Below are 22158 nucleotides of genomic sequence, written 5' to 3' on the forward strand. Positions count from 1 at the left end.
AAACCCAGCGAGGCGCAGTACGATGTGTATAATGACAGAGGCGGAGGTCGGAGGGAAGGGGGAAGAGCATTCCGGCCCGTGGCTGCGAGAGGGCGCAGCGCAGCGGCAGCAAGGTGGGAGCGGCAGCGGCAGGTAGGGCGACCTTGGGCCGCGGCCCGGCCCGGCGCGCTCAGTGCGGCCCCAGCGCCCGTGCCATGAGTAGCTGCTAGCAGACGCTCGCCCGCTATGCGCTCGCCTCTTCCCGCCGCGGCCGCGCCGCTGCTTCTGCTGCTGCAGGCTGCCCGCGCGCAGGACGCCGCCGACGCCAGCTGCTCGTGTGGCGCCAGCGCGGCCGGCGCCGCCGTGGGCACGCTGGTGGCCGCTCTGGTCGTGGCCGGCGTCGCCCTCCTGCTCTGGAGGCTCTACTGGCGTGGCCGCCGCGGTGAGTCCGCGCCGCCGCTCTGTTTGTCAACACCCCCCACTGGCGGGGCGGCGGATACGCCCACGTCCCGCCCGCCTCACCTCGGGGGTTGCCCTCAGTCGCAGCTACGACCGACGGCAACCTCGAACGAACCGCGCCAGATGCGACTGACGTCATCACCCGCCTACTCTGTGCTAATTTTTACCGCGGCAAAAGACAATAATACTCTCAGTGAATCGGCAGTTATTCTTCTTTGTTCGTGGAGTTCGAAAGGAAGTGCGCAATGGGCGAGTAGTCGTTTCGAACGACCGCAGGTTGCTGTTGGCCACTACCAGCCACCGCCTTTCCCACTTACGAGGAGACCACCCGGCAATAGGATTTTTGTAATGTTTTGTATTTGTTAACATCAAGTATAGATTTAAGTGTCAGGAAGTCGTTTCTGAAAGTGTTTTTATGGAGTGTAACCATGTATGGAAGTGAAACGTGGACGATAAATGGTTTGGACAAGAAGAGAATAGAAGCTTTCGAAATGTGGTGCTACAGAAGAATGCTGAAGATTAGATAGGTAGATCACGTAACTAATGAGGAGGTACTGAATAGAATAGGGGAGAAGAGGAGTTTGTGGCACAACTTGACAAGAAGGGACCGGTTCGTAGGGCATGTTCTGAGGCATCAAGGGATCACAAATTTAGCATTGGAGGGCAGAGTGGAGGGTAAAAATCGTAGAGGGAGACCAAGAGATGAATACACCAAGCAGATTCAGAAGGATGTAGGTTGCAGTAAGTACTGGGAGATGAAGAAGCTTGCACAGGATAGAGTAGCATGGAGAGCTGCATCAAACCAGTCTCAGGACTATAGACCACAACAACAACAACAACAACAACAACATTGTATTTGTGGTACGTGAACTGAAATAACAATTAGTCTAAGCACTTCGATACAACTCTAAAAAAATCTCGAGAAAGTGACTTTGAAGATGAGTAACAGTTCACAAAAGTTAAGGCAATTTTGACGACTGGCCGGGCTTCTCGTTCAGTAACGTTGGAGAGCTGCAATCGGGTGCTCAATAGATCACTGGGTCGAGTCTCACTATGATCTTTTTTCCATTTTATTTTATTTTACTTTATTTTTTTCGTTCAGTTCAAATACCTGCATCATTTAAACATAAAATTGATCAATTGTATCCTAATTAACGCATACTTCATCATTATTTATGAAAATGCGTGTCTTCTTGAGAGGCCGAGCCGTTCTAGGTGCTTCAGTCTGGAACCGCGCGACCGCTACGGTCGCAGGTTCGAATCCTGATTAGGGCACGGATGTGTGTGATGTTAGGTTTAAGTAGTTCTAGGGGACTGATGACCTCAGATGTTAGTACCATAGTGCTCAGAGCCATTTGAAGCATGTCTTCTTGTTTCTGATTACATATTGCACACGAAGTTGCAAACACAAATCCTTCATTGCCGATATTTTATAAAATAATGTTAACAAATTTGTAATTTTTTTTAATTCAGACAGTCTTTATTAACAATCTTTTGTAAAATAGGGATAATTAAGAATTTTTTATTTGCACAGTGTGTGATATGTAATTAGGAACAAGACATGCGGTTTTCATGGATAATTATAATTAAATATGTCTTAGTTAGCATATATCTGACGAAAGCGAGTTTTGAACCAGCATTCCATAGATTACCCGAATAGCTTTCTCTGACGCTACCGAGTGACCAACAGTGCCCAATGGGAAAAATCTTCTTAACTTCTGTAAATTAAAGTTCCTCGCAAATCTTCGAAGTCGGTTTTCTTGAGAATTTTTGAGGGTTGCATCAAAATCCTTTGACTGATTGATATTTTATTTCCGAACTTCACGTATTATAATCATAAAACATTACAAAATTACGATTCTGGGTGGTTTCGTTTACAGCCAACACTTTTTGTCACTCACGGCACGGCAGTCTGTAGGAGGATGTGAAGTTGAAGTATAGTATTTTGCTGGCAGGCTGCTTTCACTGCTCTGTCAGCTTCGTCGTTCTCCTAGATTCCCACGTGTGCAGGGACTCCAGCAGAAGGCCACCTCTTTCGAAGGATGGAAGTGATCCTCTCTCGCCATCGTATCGGATACTGCACAGTGACGTAGGCATATCTCCTGCGCCAAGAAGACCCGCCGGAGTGCAGTGTCTGTGGCGTTACTCTCATGATCCACCGTGTTTTAATGTCCTGTGTCTTGTATGGTGACAAGAGGGAAGCCTTTGGCATACTGAGGGACTTCCCCCCGCCCCCTCCCCCGCCCCCGCCCCCATCTTATGTGCCTACGAAACAACAGCACGAAAATTGTTGCCGTTTTGTGTGACGCCGAGACTCCTGCCCAATTTAATTGAACGCAGGTTTTAATGAGTTTTCAGTGGCTGGATCATGCTTTTAGTTCCGCGATTCGTCCTTACTAACTTCCACTGTTTTATTAATTATTTTAACATATGACAATTGTACTACTAGATCTGTAAGAAATCGTATGTGACTTTCATATTGCAGCAACTATCGTTAAATAGTGTTTGCTTTTCGTTATAACAAGGTAATACTTACTTACCAGTATCACGATTTTTGAAAGGGTGCTCATGACCAAGCTGTTTAGCTCTCGACAGTTTTAAATCCAACCATCCATTCTTTATTCGTAAACAGTTTTTGTACGGTTTCGCAGTATTTACACGATTCAGAGTACAAGTAAGCGACTACACTTTACCGTAATAAAGTAACATTCCTTCCACATTTCGCATGATACGTGTTGTGTAAGAGAAACACCAGTAGCAAACGCAGGCACTCCTTGCAGGGAGGGAGCAGTGACCATTTAAGTTAACGTACAGATAAACAGCCATACGTCGCGTTTTATATGAATTATTGATTACTTTCACTCCTCGGACATGAGCATCGTCACATATTCATTGCCTCAATGGCAATTAGAGATTTAATCCGTTAAGAGATACTGCTAAATAAATATACCGTTGGAACTACAATGTAAGTTCTTTTTCTCCTCATTAATTAGAATGAATACTTACCTCCCCTTACCTCTCGGTGAACTTAGGAATAAATAAGAAATTAACCAGTTTTATTAGTTATTATTCACAAAGACTACATGCAGACAGGTAGTTACGCTGGCAAAAACATTGTGATTTAAAGGATTGAGTCACAATATGTAGTGTTGTTGATGATGATGATTATGATGATGGCTCTGAGCACTATGGGACTTAACTTCTGAGGTCATCAGTCACCTAGAACTTAGAGCTACTTAAACCTAACTAACCTAAGGACGTCACAAACATCCATGCCCGAGGCAGGATTCGAACCTGCGACTGTAGCGGTCGCACAGTTCCAGAACCGCTCGGCCACTTCGGCCGATGATGATGATGATGATGATGATGATCGGTGCCTTAAAGCTCTAACGTGTTGCCAGCAAGGCAATGAATATCTAACGATGCTCGCGTCTGGCTCGCGAAAGTAATCAATAAATCACATAATATTGTGGTTATTAAAATTCTCCGTGAATACTGTACCAGGAATCCGGTGGGGTTCAGTAGACGGTCTGGAAAAAGCTGCAAAAAGAAGTTAGCTGTCAAAAAATGGCAACTGCTTTCAGATAACACAAATTATTTATAGTAAAAAATCACTTTCTAAATACAGTAAACTTAGGCATAATAGCAGTGTAATCAAACCTCAATGTCTTTCTGGCGCAGAAACTTTAATTTGAAATAGAAAGAGGGATACTGAAGAAATTCTAAAGAAACAAAGAAAGATTATTAGGAATATATTAGGCCTCAAAATTACTGCTAGAGAAATTTATAGGCTAAGAAGTAGTAAGGAAATAGAATAATACACAGACATACATGGGGACGTGAGAAAACGAAGACTTAAAATTTTATGGGTACATTAAAGAATGGAAACCACTAGGTTGACAAAACAAATAGTAGAATTATACGAGAACAGAAGCAATGCCAGAACTGAGGCAATTAAATGGATCGTTGTGATTCAGGAGACTCTTAAAGTAGCCGATATAACTCAGGCAGACGTTACAGACAGAAAAACATCCAGACAAAAGATATTTGATTGGAACGTCGGTCAGGAGGAAATTGGAAAACGGATTGGAACACCGTGGTCTGATGAAAGAAAGAGATTCCATTCTGAAAGGATGAAACATATTCGGACACAAGGGAAGGCCAATCGTCAAAAGCGTTATTGATTTATTGTACCTCGCGTGGTCCTATTGGACCCATACTCGAATAAAAAAGAGTCGTGTGAAAAAAATCGCAATAGACGACCTGTGACTGTTTTATTTTAATGTTAAAAAAACTTGTAACTTTCCTAACAAACGTTTCCATATGAAGATGAGCTTCATAGGCTGAAAGCCCTTAATGGGAGGACTAATGAAACTAATTAGTGATTGCTGAGTTACATTAAACTAACGCAACCATCCTGTTTACTTTCATGACGATGGTGGAAAGTGACAGTTTTATGTGTGTGTGCTTATTCTATCTGAACTGCGAGAACGTAGCTAATGCCGTTATACGAATGGTTGTTACGCTAATTGATTCTTCCATTTCCACTTCGTAAAACAACTTCGCAGCTATAATGAAAAGCACAAAATTGTGCACGTGCTACAATATCAATTTATTCGGTTAATCGCTTTTTAGCTTTCAAGGTCATCATCCGATTATGATCGACAATCTTCATCAAAAGAGGATACAGAGTTTCATGACGACAACATTTATCATATAATGATGACCTTGTCATGCGAAAACTTTTTAACCAAATAAACTGATTCCGTAGAACATCCACATTTTCATGCTTTTCATTTATAACTAATGGTCGTTGTTTCTACCGGAACACTCCACTACACCGGTAGTTCAAAAATACCGCTGCTGCCTCAGAAGACCTCGTGATGGAATTGCGAAATGGAGTGAGTTTATGCAAGACAACTCGATAAAGTTGTGTTATCCATAGACAAGCCGGAACATTGTCCAGAAACTACGTCAGGTGCAATTTGTTTCTCCTACTTACGTATTTCATCTCCAGGAAGGAGAATAATGTGTACCTCTCAGGCCGCCCATCGTGTCCTTCTCATGTGTCGTATGTACATTAATAGCTCCACGTGTTCCTCCAAACCACAACGGAACACTGTGATGCCCTTATAATCGCGGACACTGGTCACGCTATACTCGGGAGTACTCCTGTTTATTTGTTTGCATCGGCAGCACTACAGAGCGAGACAGCGCCGCGCGGCTTCACTTGTTTGGGAGGGGAGGGTTCTCAGGATAGATAGCGGAGTGGTCCTATATGAGGATGACCGTGGACCTCTCATCGACGTTTCGTGTGTTGTGTCACTGACATAAGTGAAATTGCTTTTTTGTTTGCAGTGGCGGTGGAGACGTCTCTTGGAACTTTACTTTTGTATCTTGAAGCGGCTACCAACTCGGACATGTTTCACTAATTCAGATTGCTGCCATATAAGTCAACATTCATTTTATAATAGAACGGTGAATCTACTTGTACGTTTGATGTCTGCTGCAGATCTATGTAGCTCATGGCACAGGGTGCCTTTCAGGTGGAGGACTGGGAAAAGAAAAAGAGGGGGGGGGGGATGGAGGAGGAAATACCCGGGTTTGATGCGGCGATAATCGAAGAATTGCCACTGGCATCAGACGTCCACAGAAGTGATTGCAAACAGAGTGACATTTGTGCCAAGAATACCATTGGTGTCAATGACTCATATACTTATGAAGGGAGTAATATCCATTCGACTGTTTCTTAACCAACAGTGTTGCTTACGAACTCGAAATATAAAAGCATCGGAACATGTCTTCGATTCAGTGATTGGAACTGATAAGTAGTTGGTAACTGCAGAGTATAACTTGCTGTGATTCTAGGAGATTTGAGTAAGTTTGTAGTTACCTTGAGACGATTTGCCTCACTAGTTTTTACTATTACTGCCAAGAAAACATTTTAAAAAAACCTCAACGGTTTTTTGTACATAAGCATTTACTTAGTCAGAGTAGTGGCATCTTCGGTCACTGCTTGATGATAAAATTCATTTTTAAGGTTGCAAATCAAACTTTGTTTCGTTCCACTAATATTTATTACGAATCGTTTTCCGATGTGTTAGGTAATCACTAGCTAGCAATTGATGAACGTCCACAAAAGACTCTAGTATTCAAGAAACCGATCGTGGTCACTAAATGGAAACTAAACAGATGCACATACTCCTTGCTCATGACATTTGATAGGAAATATCAAATCTAGTGCTCATAACTTCTCATGTATCAAATATAACACAATACTTACGGGCTTAGTGTTTGCAACATTATCGGAAAGATGTTGCATTTCAGTATAAATATCAAATGAACTCTGATTCCTAATTTACATACGCATTGGCACAGAATTATTAGTCTGACTAGTGGCTAAACACCAATGATAATATTTCTGTATCACTGCGTATGTATTATTAGCAATTAGTCCACACGTGACATTTGCAGTGAAACGTGTCTCTTGTTCAGTGGCATATATTTACAATGCAACTTATGGACTCTAAACTTTTGCACATAGCTAAGCCATTATTGTAGCATATTTCATCCATAACATGAGTGATCAGCACTATGAACTCTATTTGACGTTTCTTACCTAGTGGTCGGCCGCGGTGGCCGTGCGGTTCTAGGCGCTGCAGTTCGGAACCGCGGGACTGCTACGGTCGCAGGTTCGAATCCTTCCTCGGGCATGGATGTGTGTGATGTCCTTAGGTTAGTTAGGTTTAAGTGGTTCTAAGTTCTAGGGGACTGATGACCACAGAAGTTAAGTCCCATAGTGTCAGAGCCATTTGAACCATTTTGAACCTTACCTAATGTCATGATCAAATATTATTTGTATTGCTAATATCATAGCGATCCAAGGTCTGCTTTCTTCTACACTGGTGCCTCTGGGGGTCAGTTGTTAACCGCTAATGACCTAGTTTCAGAAACAAGTTTTAGTGTAACAAAACGCAATTTGGTTGCTTTTCACCTTAAAAAATTTACTTACAATTCATAGCTGATTTCCAGTCTATGCCAATACTATATGGTGCTACACATTATTGCACTGCATTATTTAAAAGCAATGTTTATTAAAATTGCCATGCAGGTAACCAGTGTTTCACGAAGTTTAATGTGAACGCTGCTAGTTTTGTGCAATATTGTTAAAACATGATTTGCAGCTTACACTGCAATTAAAACAAATGTAAGGGAAAGAACGCACACTACCATAGGAATTCGGTAATGAATACGTTAGGGAACTGTATGTAGCATGGGAGCTAGAGGTGGGGTTGGATGTAGACGAGTTATGACTACACAGTATACAAAAATTTGGCGCCCCTTCTTCCGTTATTTATTTCATGTTAGAAATTCATGGAGTCTTAACTGTGAATGTTTTATGTTAGGCTTGACCATGACCTTTATTAATGTATATCTGAAAGCGCAAACTGCTATAACCAGTTACAAATATTGTGGTATTTTTCGCTAAGTATTTAGGAAGATTATGCAGCCGTCATCAGTGTATTTAGATCAGTTATTATGGCATGGATGAACTACATGTAAGTCTTTTGGATAACTTGATACTGTCTGGCAGCTGACGACAAAAGTTATTTTACTACAAAGTGTTATGGGTGGTCTGATTGCATATGTGAACAACCTTTCAGTGCTTGCAACTTTGTAATAAAATAGGCTATGCCATCTGCTGCCAAATAACGCCACACGTTGCCCGAAAGTCGCACATACAATAAATCCGAGCCTTGCTGTTCATAACTGATATAAATTCAGCTGTTGATCAAGGCAATCTTCCGAAACATGTTATGAAAAGACTAATAAATGTGAATGGTTACAGTAACTTGTAGTTTCAATTAAACCATGGAATTCATCTGAACCAATTGGCGAGAAAATATTGTTCAAAGACTATGGACATAAAGAGCGTAAGAGTATTAATGTAGATGCAACTACTACGAATGATGTTCAAATGTGTGTGAAATCTTATGGGACTTAACTGCTAAGGTCATCAGTCCCTGCGCTTACACACTACTTAACCTAAATTATCCTAAGGACAAACAGACACACTCATGCCCGAGGGAGGACTCGAACCTCCACCGGGACCAGCCGCACAGTCCATGACTGCAGTGCCCTAGACCGCCCGGCTTACCCCGCGCGGCCTACGAATGACGCTTCAGGGTGAACGTGAGGGTATTAATCGTATAAGCGCTACTACTGCGAATTATGCTTCAAGAACGCCGAAACCGACCAAGAAAGGGAACTATCCGGTGGTGGTTTCCTGCCGGAGCAGCCATGAAGCAGAGGCTCGGTACTGCTTGCTACAGGTGTGTGTAGGGACTGTGGGGCGCCCTTGTGATGGAATCGCGCCGGCCCGTGGCACGGGGTGCAGGCGGGGGTGGGGGTGGCGTGGTCGGCGTAGCGTGTCGCTGCACCTGCTGGTGCCTCCGTGGTCAGCGCTGTGGGAACAGCCCCGCGCTGCTCGCTTCCAAGTCTCCCACCTTCCTCTGTTAGGTATCTCGTCGCACAGCACTCCGCACACATATCCAAATTACACACCAATATCCTTAACGTCGGGAGCTGCAGAATTTGGCAGCACCCTCACGGACTGTTTTAAGTGGCACTAGGGTACACTATGTGATCAAAAGTATCCTTACACCCCCCCCCCAAAAAAAAAAACATACGTTTTTCATTTTAGGCGCATTGTGCTGCCACCTACCGCCAGGTACTCCATATCAGCGACCTCAGTAGTTATTAGACATCGTGAGAGAGTAGTATGGGGCGCTCCGCGGAACTCGCGGTTTTCGAACGTGCTCAGGTGATTGGCTGTCACTTGTGTCATACGTCTGGACGAGAGATTTCCACACTCCTAAAGATCCATAGGTTCACTGCTTTCGATGTGATAGTGAAGCGGAAATGTGAAGGGACACGTACAAAACAAAAACGTACAGGCCGACCCCGTTTGTTGACTGACAAGAGACCGCTAGCAGTTGAAGAGGGTCGTAATGTGTAATAGGCAGACATCTATCCAGACCATCACACAGGAATTCCAAACTGCATTAGGATCCACTGCAAGTACTACGACATTTAGGCGGGAGGTGAGAAAACTTGGATTTCATGGTCGAGCGGCTGCTCATAAGCCACACATCACACCGCAAAATGCCAAACGACGCCTCGCTTGGTGTAAGGAGCGTGAACATTGGACAATTGAACAGTGGAAAACGTAGTGTGGAGTGACGAATCACGGTACACAATGTGGCGATCCGATGGCAGGGTGTGGGTATGGCGAATGCCCGGTGAACGTCATCTGCCAGCGTGTGTAGTGCCAACAGTAAAATTCGGAGGCAGTAGTGTTGTGGTGTGGTTGTGTTTTTAATGGAGGCGGCTTTCACCCCTTGTTTTTTTGCTTGACACTATCACAGCAGAGACCTACATTGATTTTTTAAGCGAGTTTTCTTTTCCATATTCCTTTTCTTTTACATATTTCTTAGCAAAAGAACATGGTATTACCAGACTGGAGACTGCAATATACTACTAGAGAATGGATCGTGTTTGACACTGTGGAAGTGTGTGTGTAATAAATGCTAACAAACAGTATTTATAATGTGCCCCTCTGTACCCTGTGGCATTTTCTTGTAGGCGGTATAAATCATTGGACAGTTTGCAGGACAGTTATTGTGCTTTGTGTAACAGTGTTCTTCAGTTCGTTTTTTGGGGCAACAATAATTCATAAAAACTGACTGATGCACAACTTCCCGACAATCAAGTTTGAGAAAAGACCACAAATTATGTTCTGTCTGCATAGTTTTAATTTTTCACCTGTAAATTATTTGGAAATTCTTAACCCAGACGCTAACTAAGACAACATAAGTATTATACATAAGTGCTGAAGAGAATTCGGGAATGGCGATTGCATCTTTCAACACGATCGAGCACCTGTTCATAACGCACGGCCTATGGCGCAGTGCTTAGACGTCAAATAACATCCCTGTAACGGACTGGCCTGCAGAGTCCTAATGTAAATCCTATAGAGCACCTTTGGGATGTTTTGGAAAACCAACTTCGTGCCAGGCCTCACCGACCGACACCGATACCTCTCCTCAGTGCAGCACTCCATAAAGAATGGGCCGTCATTCCCCACGAAACCTTACAGCACTTGATTGAACGTATGCCTGCGAGAGTTGAAGGTGTCACCAAGGCTAAGGGCGGGCCAACACCATACTGAATTCCAGCTTTACCGATGGAGGTCGCCACGAACTTGTAATTTTCAGCCAGGTGTCGGCATACTTTGATCACATAGTGTATGTGCGCACTGAGGGGTTGTAGTGTTAGTGGTTCAATTGTCACGGTCAGCGGCGATCAGATGGTGCTCAGGAGATCGGTCTGTGCACCATCTGTGTTGACTTTGTAGGCAGTAACAGTCCTCAGTTTAGAGGTGACAGTGTTTGTAACAATCTTTCTAGGGTCCAAACATGCCCCGTCGACGAATACATTCTCCTGTAGAACAGCTTCAACCATTTTGTCGGGGTCGTACTATGGGCTTGCGGAAAGCTGGATGGGCGTATCGACGGGGCTGCTCCACATGCTGGGCACAGTGCATCGGTGGTTTGTCGTTGCTTTCAAACTGCGGTCTGCGGGACATTCCCACACCTGTGGAGCAGGTCCTAGACGTCCAGGCAGTACAGACAAACCTCGAGATCGATGCATTGTGCGAGCGGCAGTAACCGACCGAGTATCATACAGGGACAAAATGTTGCACCTGCTGTGTCGTCAGAGACTGTTGGGAGCCGTCTGCTTGCAGCAGGATTGGAAACACCTGTCTCTCTGGCCAGGCTGCCACTGACACCACGACACTACCAAGCACGACTACTCTGGTATCGTGTAAGTGTGTGAAAACTCAATTTCAAATCCCAACAAACTGTTGTACGCAGGTATTTGTACGACGATATTGTCAAATGTGGCTTAGGTATTGTAGTCATAGGAACAGAAATACAAAGATAAGGGTTTAACGTATCATCGATGACGAGGTACACAGATAGGAGAAGGATGGGGAATGAAATAGATCTTGTGCTTATCAAAGGAACCTCCCTGGTATTTCCTTAATCAGATTTGGGAAATCATGGGAAACGAAACTCTAGACGGTCGTTCTCCCGGATATGAGCTGTAACCTTGCTATCCCTTCAGTATTCTTGCGAGAGACCGTAATTAAATATACCTAATTATAGCAAATAGCTTGAATTCCCAAGAATATAAAGAAAAAGAACGTAGCAGAGTCTACAGCTAATCGTTATGATGATAAGCAAATGTGATGCTCTAACAACTACGGTATACAAATTTATGTAAATTTAAAAATTAATTTTGATTACAGAATGAGATTTTCACTCTGCAGCGGAGTGTGCGCTGATTTGAAACTTCCTGGCAGAATAAAACTGTGTGCCGGACCTAGACTCGAAGTCGGGACCTTTCCCTTTCGCGGGCAAGTGCTCTACCGTCTGAGCTACCCAAGCACGACTCACGCCCCGTCCTCACAACTTTACTTCTGCCAGTACCTCGTCTCCTAGAGCACTTGCCCGCGAAAGGCAAAGGTCCCGAGTTCGAGTCTCGGTCTGGCACACAGTTTTAATCTGCCAGGAAATTTCAAAATTTTGATTACTTAGCCGAGTTTCCTACTAATTATGAAACTGAAATTTTGTGAAATTTTTCTTATTGAGTGGAAATAATACTGTGACCAGACTACACAGTGGACACTCGTTTCTATATTGACTGATTTAGATTGAATCTGAAATTACATAACAATTAATGATACATGAGTGGTTGACAATGGTAGTTACATACGCTGGAGCTCAACTGAATATGCAGGCTATCACTGAACTGATATATTCATTTCGTATTATGTTCAGTACTTCAGAATTATTTAAAAACAAAATTCGCTGACTTATTGCCTCAGGCGACCCGCTAATGATTAATAAGCATGACCTCAGTATAATATTCGCTGCCACTGACTCAAGTAACAACTCTTCCATATGATGAAAACTGATTACCAAAAAACACAGTAATTAAGTGTAAAAGACTTCACAATCAGCAGCAACACATAAGACAACGCTGAAAGGATGAAAAGGAATATTCGATACTAGTTGTCGGATTTGATAAATATTGTGGGAAACATGCAACAATCGTTGGAAACAACGTGGGGATTATAACGGCATATCAATGGCGATTTTTTTCAAACGGGTTAAGTAACATATGAGTCTTTCACCACAACCAGATCTTTTTTGCTTTCACATTCGTTGGCTTCGCGAACTAAAATTAAAACTGTGGAAATACGCACCAGGTGACGTCACCACAGCCATTACCATTACGTCACTATACAACGCCGACGACTGTAGCCCGATTGAGGGCCGACTGCTGTTGGATCGCGCAGCTCGACGGACGGACGGGGAGTGTATTGTTGCCAGCTCCACACGATAGTTGGGGTATGCGCTTCTAAGGGCTACCCGCTTGATGAAATCATCACCCTCAGCGATAACAACTTGCAAAAACCAGAGCGCTCAGAGTACTAACTGAGTGCTCATTGGTTGTCGGAGAATGCGTGACGTGGTGCGCAGAACGAGCCTAAACTAGACATCCATTTTTCGTGACTTCATCTATAGTGCTTAATATTTCTCTTGACCCCGTCGAAATACGATAGTGAGGATCGATACAAAAAATTACTTAACATACGAAGTCGAATAATATGTCTGGTTTGGAGATTGGCATGTGCTATACCTATTCCAGATTCACTGCTTGTAGTAGTTCATTAACATGCCCTTTTTAAAAGAATCCTTAATATTGTCATAGTATCAAATTCATTAAAAGATTTGATTAACCAGCAATATTTCTTTATGAAAGTAAGAGAAAATTTTTACTTTACTTTATAGCAGATTTAATACTTTAATATGAAAATCTTTCTTTCTGTTTACAGTGTGACAGTTATTATGATGACAGGGTGTGGACCCAGCTTATGATAATGATGAGTTAGGTAAATAATTAACGTATTATTAATATTAAAGTTGTACACGTACGATATATTGTCCCATGAATTTTAGAGTCTAATTGTTTGAGACCTTACAGCCTGGGGTAAGGTAAAGCTGCTGGGGAGATGTAATAGTTCGGCGGCAACAATTACTTTAGCGCAGGCCCATTATTCCAGTTGTGGATAAGTTTCAATATGTTGTGATGCAGTTTGCTGGCCACACAGTATACTTAAGTTTTGTTGAAACTTCTTCATTAATTAACAGTGTGCTGTGGCCAATAAACTGCCTCACATTAAAACCTTACTACATGCATTGCCACCACTTCGCTACATATACACTCACAGAACACAAAAATATCATAAGTGCAAGGTCCGTGTTACGACACGAAAACAGCGAACGACACTAGCGCTTCAAGTGACCTAGCAATGAACTTTGAATACGAGAAATATGGTGGGAAAAATCCGTATTTTTAATTCGAAATACGCGGTTTAGATGACAATATCTTTTTTATTTATTCATCATCGATAGGCCTCGTAGTCTAGTAATCTTCCTGGGAACAGGAAGGATTTTTTGGCCTTGCAAAGTTATATATTCGAGCTATATGAATAAAAACGAAGATAATTTTGTAAATAACATTATGGTCACCTTCTGACGGTAAAATTATTTATTTGTAAAACCTGATAATTCACTTTCGACTGTGTGATAATTATCAAGTGAAAATAATTGAACTTTAGCACATGCAAAAACCTAAAAGTTATCTGACGTAACATGACGCAGAAACTGTTTCACCTCATTGTGTTCCTGATACTGCTACTTGTTTGTACTGCCCTCTTTGAACTTCATTGTAAAAGTGTTGCTCGTATTCTGCTAGATTATTACTCGCATTGGATGGAGTAAAGGATTCCATATTTATGACGATAGTAACTGTTCCCGAAAGAACAGATACCATTGATGACCCTGCAGCTTCTCTAGAATAAATGATAATTAATTGAAACCCTCAGCTGTCGACAGGTGTTGTTGATATACCTCGACGGGGACAGCTAAATATGTATGCCACGACCGGGACTTGAACCCGGTATCTCCTGCTTACAGGCAGACGCGCTATTCATCTGTGTCCACTGTGGCTCAGATGGATAGAGCGTCTGCCATGTAAGCAGGACATCCAAGGAGAATTCCATGGCAACAGCTTTGGGCAGAATTGGTATTCAGTTTTATTACGGTACATCTAGCCGCGGAATAAGTATGTAATTCTGCTTTGAATGGTGTTGCTTCTTACAACTGAGCATGCTTTGTAGTGTTAGTGGCTAGATCATTCTTCCTTGCTGATGCTAAAAATATTGTAATAGTTATGCGAAGTGTGTTCATATATTGTTAAGAGGTATTATAAACAATAAATTTTAGCAGAAACCATCCTCCCAATGGATATTTCAAAACAAATAATCTCTCATGACTAGTATGGAATTACGTTCACACTATACCTATACCATACAGTTCTATGTACCAGTTGACATCGCAGCAGCTGAGAAGAGTGCTCCACCTACCATCTTCGAAGGATGCCATGGGTCTGACGATGGTCATGTGATATGACCGAAACCGGTCACCTATGTTCTTGTAGCATACGTGGTGCGATCAAGACTGAATTTTCAAAATAAAAAATTTTTTGATGAAATAAATGTTTAACGATTTCTGAGTGCGTGATTAGGCAGGACCTAAGAGTATAACTTGAACGGCTGCCAGTGAAACGAGGAACAATAACATTCATGTTATTACTTGTCATAAATATTTCGCTGTTTATTTCCGAAAACGCGACGATTTCGGAGTATGTGGTTAGGACACCTTTAATTGTTGCGACTAAAACAAGCAGCAATAAAATTAATATTCTGCGTTTCCACTAATACCGGTAATACTTCTTGGTCGTTAAATTTTCAGCTTTCAACTCGAATGCACAACTTTTTTAATATTCACGTTTGCAAATAAAAAGCTTACCTACGTTTTCTTTGCTAGTCCATAAACGTGTACAATGAGGAGAGCCGCTAGGCATGCTATCGTACAGGTATCTTACGCATGTCAAACAAAGAAAACGGCTACTGAAATGTCAAAGAAATAGAACTGCATAGAGGCGTACCTCCATGCAGAATGGAGTTTGTGTTTTCTTAGCTTGCCAGTACATTAGTTTCATTGTAGTTTACTCATCTTCTCGCTTTCAAATCTTACCTATGATGCGTCATTCAGTGAGTGACCAATAGCAACAATTTACAGGGTAAAAAAAATATAATTTTTAAACATGTTTTTTTTTTTTAGTAATGATAGCCTAACCTGTGTACCATTTAGGCCTACCTTTCCAACAGTAGCCTGTTTACTTCTTTTCTCGGAATATTTCTCGTCAGTAATTCTGTCAGTTTTTCAGGAATAACAAAGCATATCATCACTGGAATGTACGTCTACTTTAATCATCTGCTTCATTTTACTTTCGAATTTCATTTTTAAGTTTTGAAAGTATAGAAGCCTATACCATGCTTTGAGGTATACCAATAGTGAGTTAGTTATTTTCATGTTCCACGTATCATTTGCACGATAACTCTTAATAATGTGGAACGAGTCATTTTAACATAAATTTATTGTAAATATGTCTCCATGCTGATCATTTATTAGTTTTTCTGTTTTTAAGTAATTAAAGATATTAATCAGTAATTCCTAGTCAACACCATTTACACGTTACAATAATAGTATTGTGGAGAATTGGAGGAGTTGTCAAAGAGAAATGTTTTCAGTTTAGTTTCAGATTTTGCTTTTGTATCTGTCAGGCATTTTATGTCATTGTGCAAATGATAAAAACTTTTGGTTGCAGCTTTGTGAACCCCTTTTTGTGCTGCAGACAGCCTTAATGTGGCGTAATGAAAGTCAATGCGCACTCGCGCATTCATACAATCATATACACATGACCGCTATCTCCAGCTGTTCTAGCCAGAATCTTCTTTAAAGAGGGGGAAAATGTGAACAATAAATAACTATAGGCGGGAGAAATCAGGGCATGAGATGCTGCACCAGCAAACTGAGCGGTCATTTAGCTGTGAGTTGTGCAGGGACAAGACCTCGACACAGTGTGGCTCGGACGTCGGAAGGTTGCCTGTTTGGAAGGCAATGAAAAACACAGGAAAGAATAAACGTAATCAGCGGAACCATGATTCGTGCACAGAAAAGAAAATATTGCTTGAACGCCTCCATTTACGAATGAAATGTGATTCCCTTAAGCTTTACATTGCATACGCAAGCTGGCATTTTTGACGAAACAACAACGTCTCCACACAACGAAAGCACCGGGTGCTATTTGGGATACGACCATAAAAGTCGATAGAAATCCGCAACGGTCGAAACTGGGAGCAGACACGTCAGAGTGACGTCACGGGGAAGTATCACCGCGGAGAACAATGGAGGCATAAATGCGGAGAACCTAACGTTTTGGGCTCTGCAAGGTGGCGGACGTCGGCATCAAGTTTGTGACGTAATGACAGCTCCTATCTTCTTTTCTTGCTTGCATGGAATATCTCCATAAAAGTTTGACCCCTGTGCACAGATTTATTTTCGCTCACTTTTCTCTCAGTCAAGAGGTGTCCAATCTGCATCAAAGCAAACTTCAGATTCTATTACCACACGAACTATATCTTTGATTTTATACAAAGCAAGATCCCTGACATTGAGAACGTGTCTATTTTAGAACACTTATAAAATCGTATTCAGTCACTAATAGGAAAGTTATTTGACAATGTCAATTCTGATTGTCGTTAACGAAGAAATGAAAGGAGATGTTTGCATTCATGATTGATTAACAATGAAACATACAAGATAAATATAACGTCTCAAAATGTGAAATAGTGTGTTCTAGTGTTACTTAGAGAGTCTTGCTACCGCACAACCTTACTCGTTTGTGGTGACTGAAGACTACGTTTTCGCGTTTTGTGAATTGTACAGTTTCACATTTCTGGTGTCTGTTCGAGATTACGATTTACATTACTGGCCATTAAAATTGCTACACCAAGAAGAAATGCAAATGATAAACGGGTATTCATTGGACAAATGCATTATACTGGACCTGACACGTGATTACATTTTCACGCAATTTGGGTGCATAGTTCCTGAGAAATCAGCATCCAGAACAACCACCTCTGGCCGTAATAACGGCCCTGATACGTCTGGGCATTGAGACAAACAGAGCTTGGATGGCGTGTATCGGTACAGCTGCCCATGCAGCTTCAACACGATACCACAGTTCATCAAGAGTAGTGACTGGCGTATTGTCACGAGCCAGTTGCTCGGCCACCATTGGCCAGACGTTTTCAATTGGTGAGAGATCTGGAGAATGTGCTAGCCAGGGCAGCAGACGAACATTTTCTGTATCCAGAAAGGCCCGTACAGGACCTGCAACATGCGGTCGTGCATTATCCTGGCGAAATGTAGGGTTTCGCAGGGATCGAATGAAGGGTAGAGCGTCGGGTCGTAACGCATCTGAAATGTAACGTCCACTGTTCTAAGTGCCGTCAATGCGAACAAGAGGTGACCGAGACGTGTAACCAATGGCACCCCATACCATCAAGCCGGGTGATAAGCCAGTATGGCGATGACGAATACATGCTTCCAATGTGCGTTCACCGTGATGTCGCCAAACACGGATGCGACCATAATGATGCTGTAAACACAACCTGGATTCATCCGAAAAAATGACGTTTCGCCATTCGTGCACCCAGGTTCGTCGTTGAGTACACCATCGCAGGCACTCCTTTCTGTGATGCAGCGTCGAGGGTAACCGCAGCCATGGTCTCCGATCTGATAGTCCATGCTGCTGCAAACGTCGTCGAACTGTTTGTGCAGATGGTTGTTGTCTTGCAAACGTCCTCATCTGTTGACTCAGGGATCGAGACGAGGCTGCACGATCCGTTACAGCCATGCGGATAAGATGCCTGTCATCTCGACTGCTAGTGATACGAGGCCGTTGGGATCCAGCACGGCGTTCCGTATGACCCTCCTGAACCCACCGATTCCATATTCTGCTAACAGTCATTGGATCTCGACCAACGCGAGCAGCAATGTCGCGATACGATAAACCGCAATCGCGATAGGCTACAATCCGACCTTTACCAAAGTCGGAAACGTGATGGTACGCATTTCTCCTCCTTACACGAGGCATCACAACAATGTTTCACCAGGCAACGCCGGTCAACTGCTCTTTGTGTATGAGAAATCGGTTGGAAACTTTCCTCATGTCAGTACGTTATAGGTGTCACCACCAGCGCCAACCTTGTGTGAATGCTCTGAAAAGCTAATCATTTGCATATCACAGCATCTTCCTCCTGTAGGTGAAATTTCGGGTCTGTAGCACGTCATCTTCGTGGTGTAGCAATTTTAATGGCCAGTAGTGTATAAGACCAGAAATGCTGCAGTTGACACATCTCTGCCTACAGCTCAACGCTTTGTTGTGAAGGTCATGTTCAGCAGTCGCTGACTCCTTTGAACGTTTTTTTTAATGACTGAAGGACTGTGCCATCTTCAATTACTTAGACTCATTTATTTGTGTAGTGATTGACTAGCTACTTAATGTGAAGTTTGCCTCTGTGTACTGCGTGTGGGAAGTTTTATGCTTGTGTTCCATCGAAATTCGCTCAGGAAAGAGACTGTGTAGCGTGGAGCCACGCGCGTCTGTCGGAATAATGTACGTGGGCGCCGCGGCGCGCCAGCGGCGTGCTGTACAGAGCCAACACCGACTCAAAGCAAGGCCTCGGCGCTTGTTCGTGACGTCACGTGAGCTAGGCACGGCGAACGCCAGGTCTGTTGCAGGCATCTCGTAATGGTGGTGTCTCCCTCTCTGACACAGGAAAACGTGAAACTATGGGCGGTAGTTGACCAACACACATTGTTCTGAGAGATTTCTGCAATCAATTAATTGTGCAATTCATTACACTTCTTAACAAATAGTGTACTCCTGAACTTAGATTTCCACCTGTTTTAAGGATTGACATACAAAAACAACTTCATGGACCAGCAGCAACAGAATTCGTGCTTCTTTACCTTATTTGTAAATCTGAGTTAGTTACGTTTGTACTGCGTTGCTTTTACAAGAAACTGTGAACATATTGGTGCTCTTCTTTCGGTATCTTGGTTGACTATGGGGTGCAGAACATGAATGTTAATGAAATATCTTGCGATTGTACACGTTGGGGGAGGGGGTGGTAGACAGAAGAAGAGGCAAAAGGGAGATACTTGTTTTACCAAATAAACTTTTTTATCTTGTTAAGTTTCTCCTTTCAGTTGCAAGAGGGGAATATTTATCTTTTCTAATGTGCATGTTTAAAAAACTTTAACCTCAGCAGTATTTTCGATGTATGAAGCTATTTTGTTTCCTGTTTAGAATTCCTTTCGTTGAAAACGACTGTAATCTAATGACTGGCAACAGTTGGACATTTACACATGTAAATTAGTTCACATTTCCAGTAACGATGTAAAACGAAAATAAATAAATAAAAGAAACGAGTTCATTGTAAGGTGGTTGGGTTAAGTTTCGATAACAAAATGGATCAAGTAAATATAGTTACTTGAATGTAAAATTTCCGAGTTTTGCAATGGGGCAAAGCATCTTCTCATATTGATCTACGTTGGTTTCGACAGGATTCAGTAATACAGAACTATGATCTTCATTTGTAGCTTTACGATAGTAAGAATATTTTTCATCTATATAAAACTGCAGAATCCAAAACAGTACCAAACATTTTGTCCAAAAATAGGAGATTTATAGTGATATGCACGCCCAGGCGTTTCTGCCTGCAACAGACCTGGCGTTCGCCGTGCCTAACTGACGTGACGTCACCAACAAGCGCCGAGGCCTTCCTTTGAGTCGATGTTGACAGAGCGCAGCAACGACGTGGGATCACAGCCACAGCCTCAGCCAGGCCGCCGTGCTGCGTAGCGCGCCTGCCGCCGCCGCCGCCGCCGTCGGTTTCTCCTTGACTGGCCGACTTCCGCGTCACGGACGAACCACCGTGCCCTTGTCAGGAGAAGGAGAAAAAAAAAGCTAAGGAAGCAGACCTGTAATATGCAAGTGTATCATTAGTCTCGAGCTCGATCCCGGCTGTCGTGCACCGAAGGACTTATTCGTAGCTTTCTGTGCGTGGTGTCGACTGCATGACGTGGTTAACCCTTGCATTATAGAATACATATGGCAGCTGACGAAGGCTCTATGTCGGAGCAGCTGTTTTCAGCGGTGAACTCAAACGAGGCAAATGGCTTTATCTACGCATATACCTATTCAGTATTTGATATACGCCGGCCGGTATGGCCGTGCGGTTCTAGGCGCTTTAGTCTGGAACCGCGTGACCGCTACGGTCGCAGGTTCGAATCCTGCCTCGGGCATGGATGTGTGTGATGTCCTTAGGTTAGTTAGGTTTAAGTAGTTCTAAGTTCTAGGGGACTGATGACCACAGATGTCAAGTCCCATAGTGCTCAGAGCCATTTGAACCATTTTTGAACTTGATATACAATGACTTTGTCCCTGGAACGGGCATTTGTCATTCTGGATGGAATTGCTTGAACGGTATAGTCTACTAAAATACGGTTTTTATCTAGCTGATTGTCTTCAAGTTGTCTCTGTTGTCTTCTTATAGAGGTATGATAATACCGCGGCTCCATTTTGTGCAAAGAACCATCACTGATACTACGATTTTGAAAATCTGTTGAATCTGTATCTATGAAACAAAAAAAGATCTGCACTTTGAATATTTGTATTTTAACTCTTTAAACATCGGAACAACAAAGCCTACAGTAATTTGCTTCCATGAGCTGCTTCCTACCTCATCACGCACACATGTCTCCATTTAACACTTCCCACCAGGTCTTCACAACGAAAAGGTACAAAGAGAATCTCTAAAAAAGTACAAAGACACTCTCTGGGCTAAAAAAGTTAACTCGTTTTCAAAGACCTTAACCGATAAATACCAAAACTTGGTAAATTTAGATTTACAGATTTTATCTTCAGTCTTCAAAATTTATTCTCAGTGCATTATATATTAATAGTTGTGCATAAGATAACGAATCTCAGCGGGTAAAGTTTTATATGAATATTTCGATTTATATAGTGAAATTATCTGTACCCGACGGTATCGAAACGGTAAGATTATATCTCAGGCTTGGTTACATCACAGCTACTGCTGTAAGTTACTGCTCTTCTGTGATTCAACGCCGACTCGTGTGGCCGAGCGGTTCTAGGCGCTTCAGTCTGGAACCGAGTGACCGCTACGGTCGCAGGTTCGAATCCTGCTTCGGGAATGGATGTGTGTGATGTCCTTAGGTTAGTTAGGTTTAAGTAGTTCTAAGTTCTAGGGGACTGATGACATATATTAAGTCCCATAGTGCTGAGAGCCATTTGAACCATTTGTGATTCAACCGTTTTTTAATTACCTTGATATTCTATAAACGTAGCTTGTAAGTTCAAGTAGTGGCTGTCTAAGTAAATTTGATGTATCTATATTCGACGTTATACAGGATGCGTCATAATTAATAGCAAAACTGACACGCTTGAAAGTACAGAATAGTAGAAGCAAAAAAGCTCCAGTAAACGTGGATCCGCAAGTGAACCGTTTACGAGATAATTGCGAATCGTGTGGTCACGAACAGCTACTTACTTCGCTACGAAATAACTGTCCTAGTCAGTACAAAT

General features: G+C 42.6%; 1 protein-coding gene across 1 annotated transcript in view; it reads left to right on the forward strand.

Annotated features, from left to right (window-relative positions):
* Positions 1–306: 306 nt before the first annotated feature.
* The window catches only part of LOC126260907 (uncharacterized), a gene marked incomplete at its 5' end in the record, with an annotated part of 472435 nt that continues 450583 nt past the window's right edge, over positions 307–22158 (forward strand). Inside the window, one exon of the mRNA XM_049958364.1 lies at positions 307–421. Coding sequence (XP_049814321.1) covers positions 307–421 — 115 coding nt within the window. The remainder of the gene's footprint in view (positions 422–22158) is intronic.

This window comes from Schistocerca nitens, chromosome 5, assembly GCF_023898315.1.
Source record: "Schistocerca nitens isolate TAMUIC-IGC-003100 chromosome 5, iqSchNite1.1, whole genome shotgun sequence".
Classification (NCBI taxonomy): domain Eukaryota; kingdom Metazoa; phylum Arthropoda; class Insecta; order Orthoptera; family Acrididae; genus Schistocerca; species Schistocerca nitens.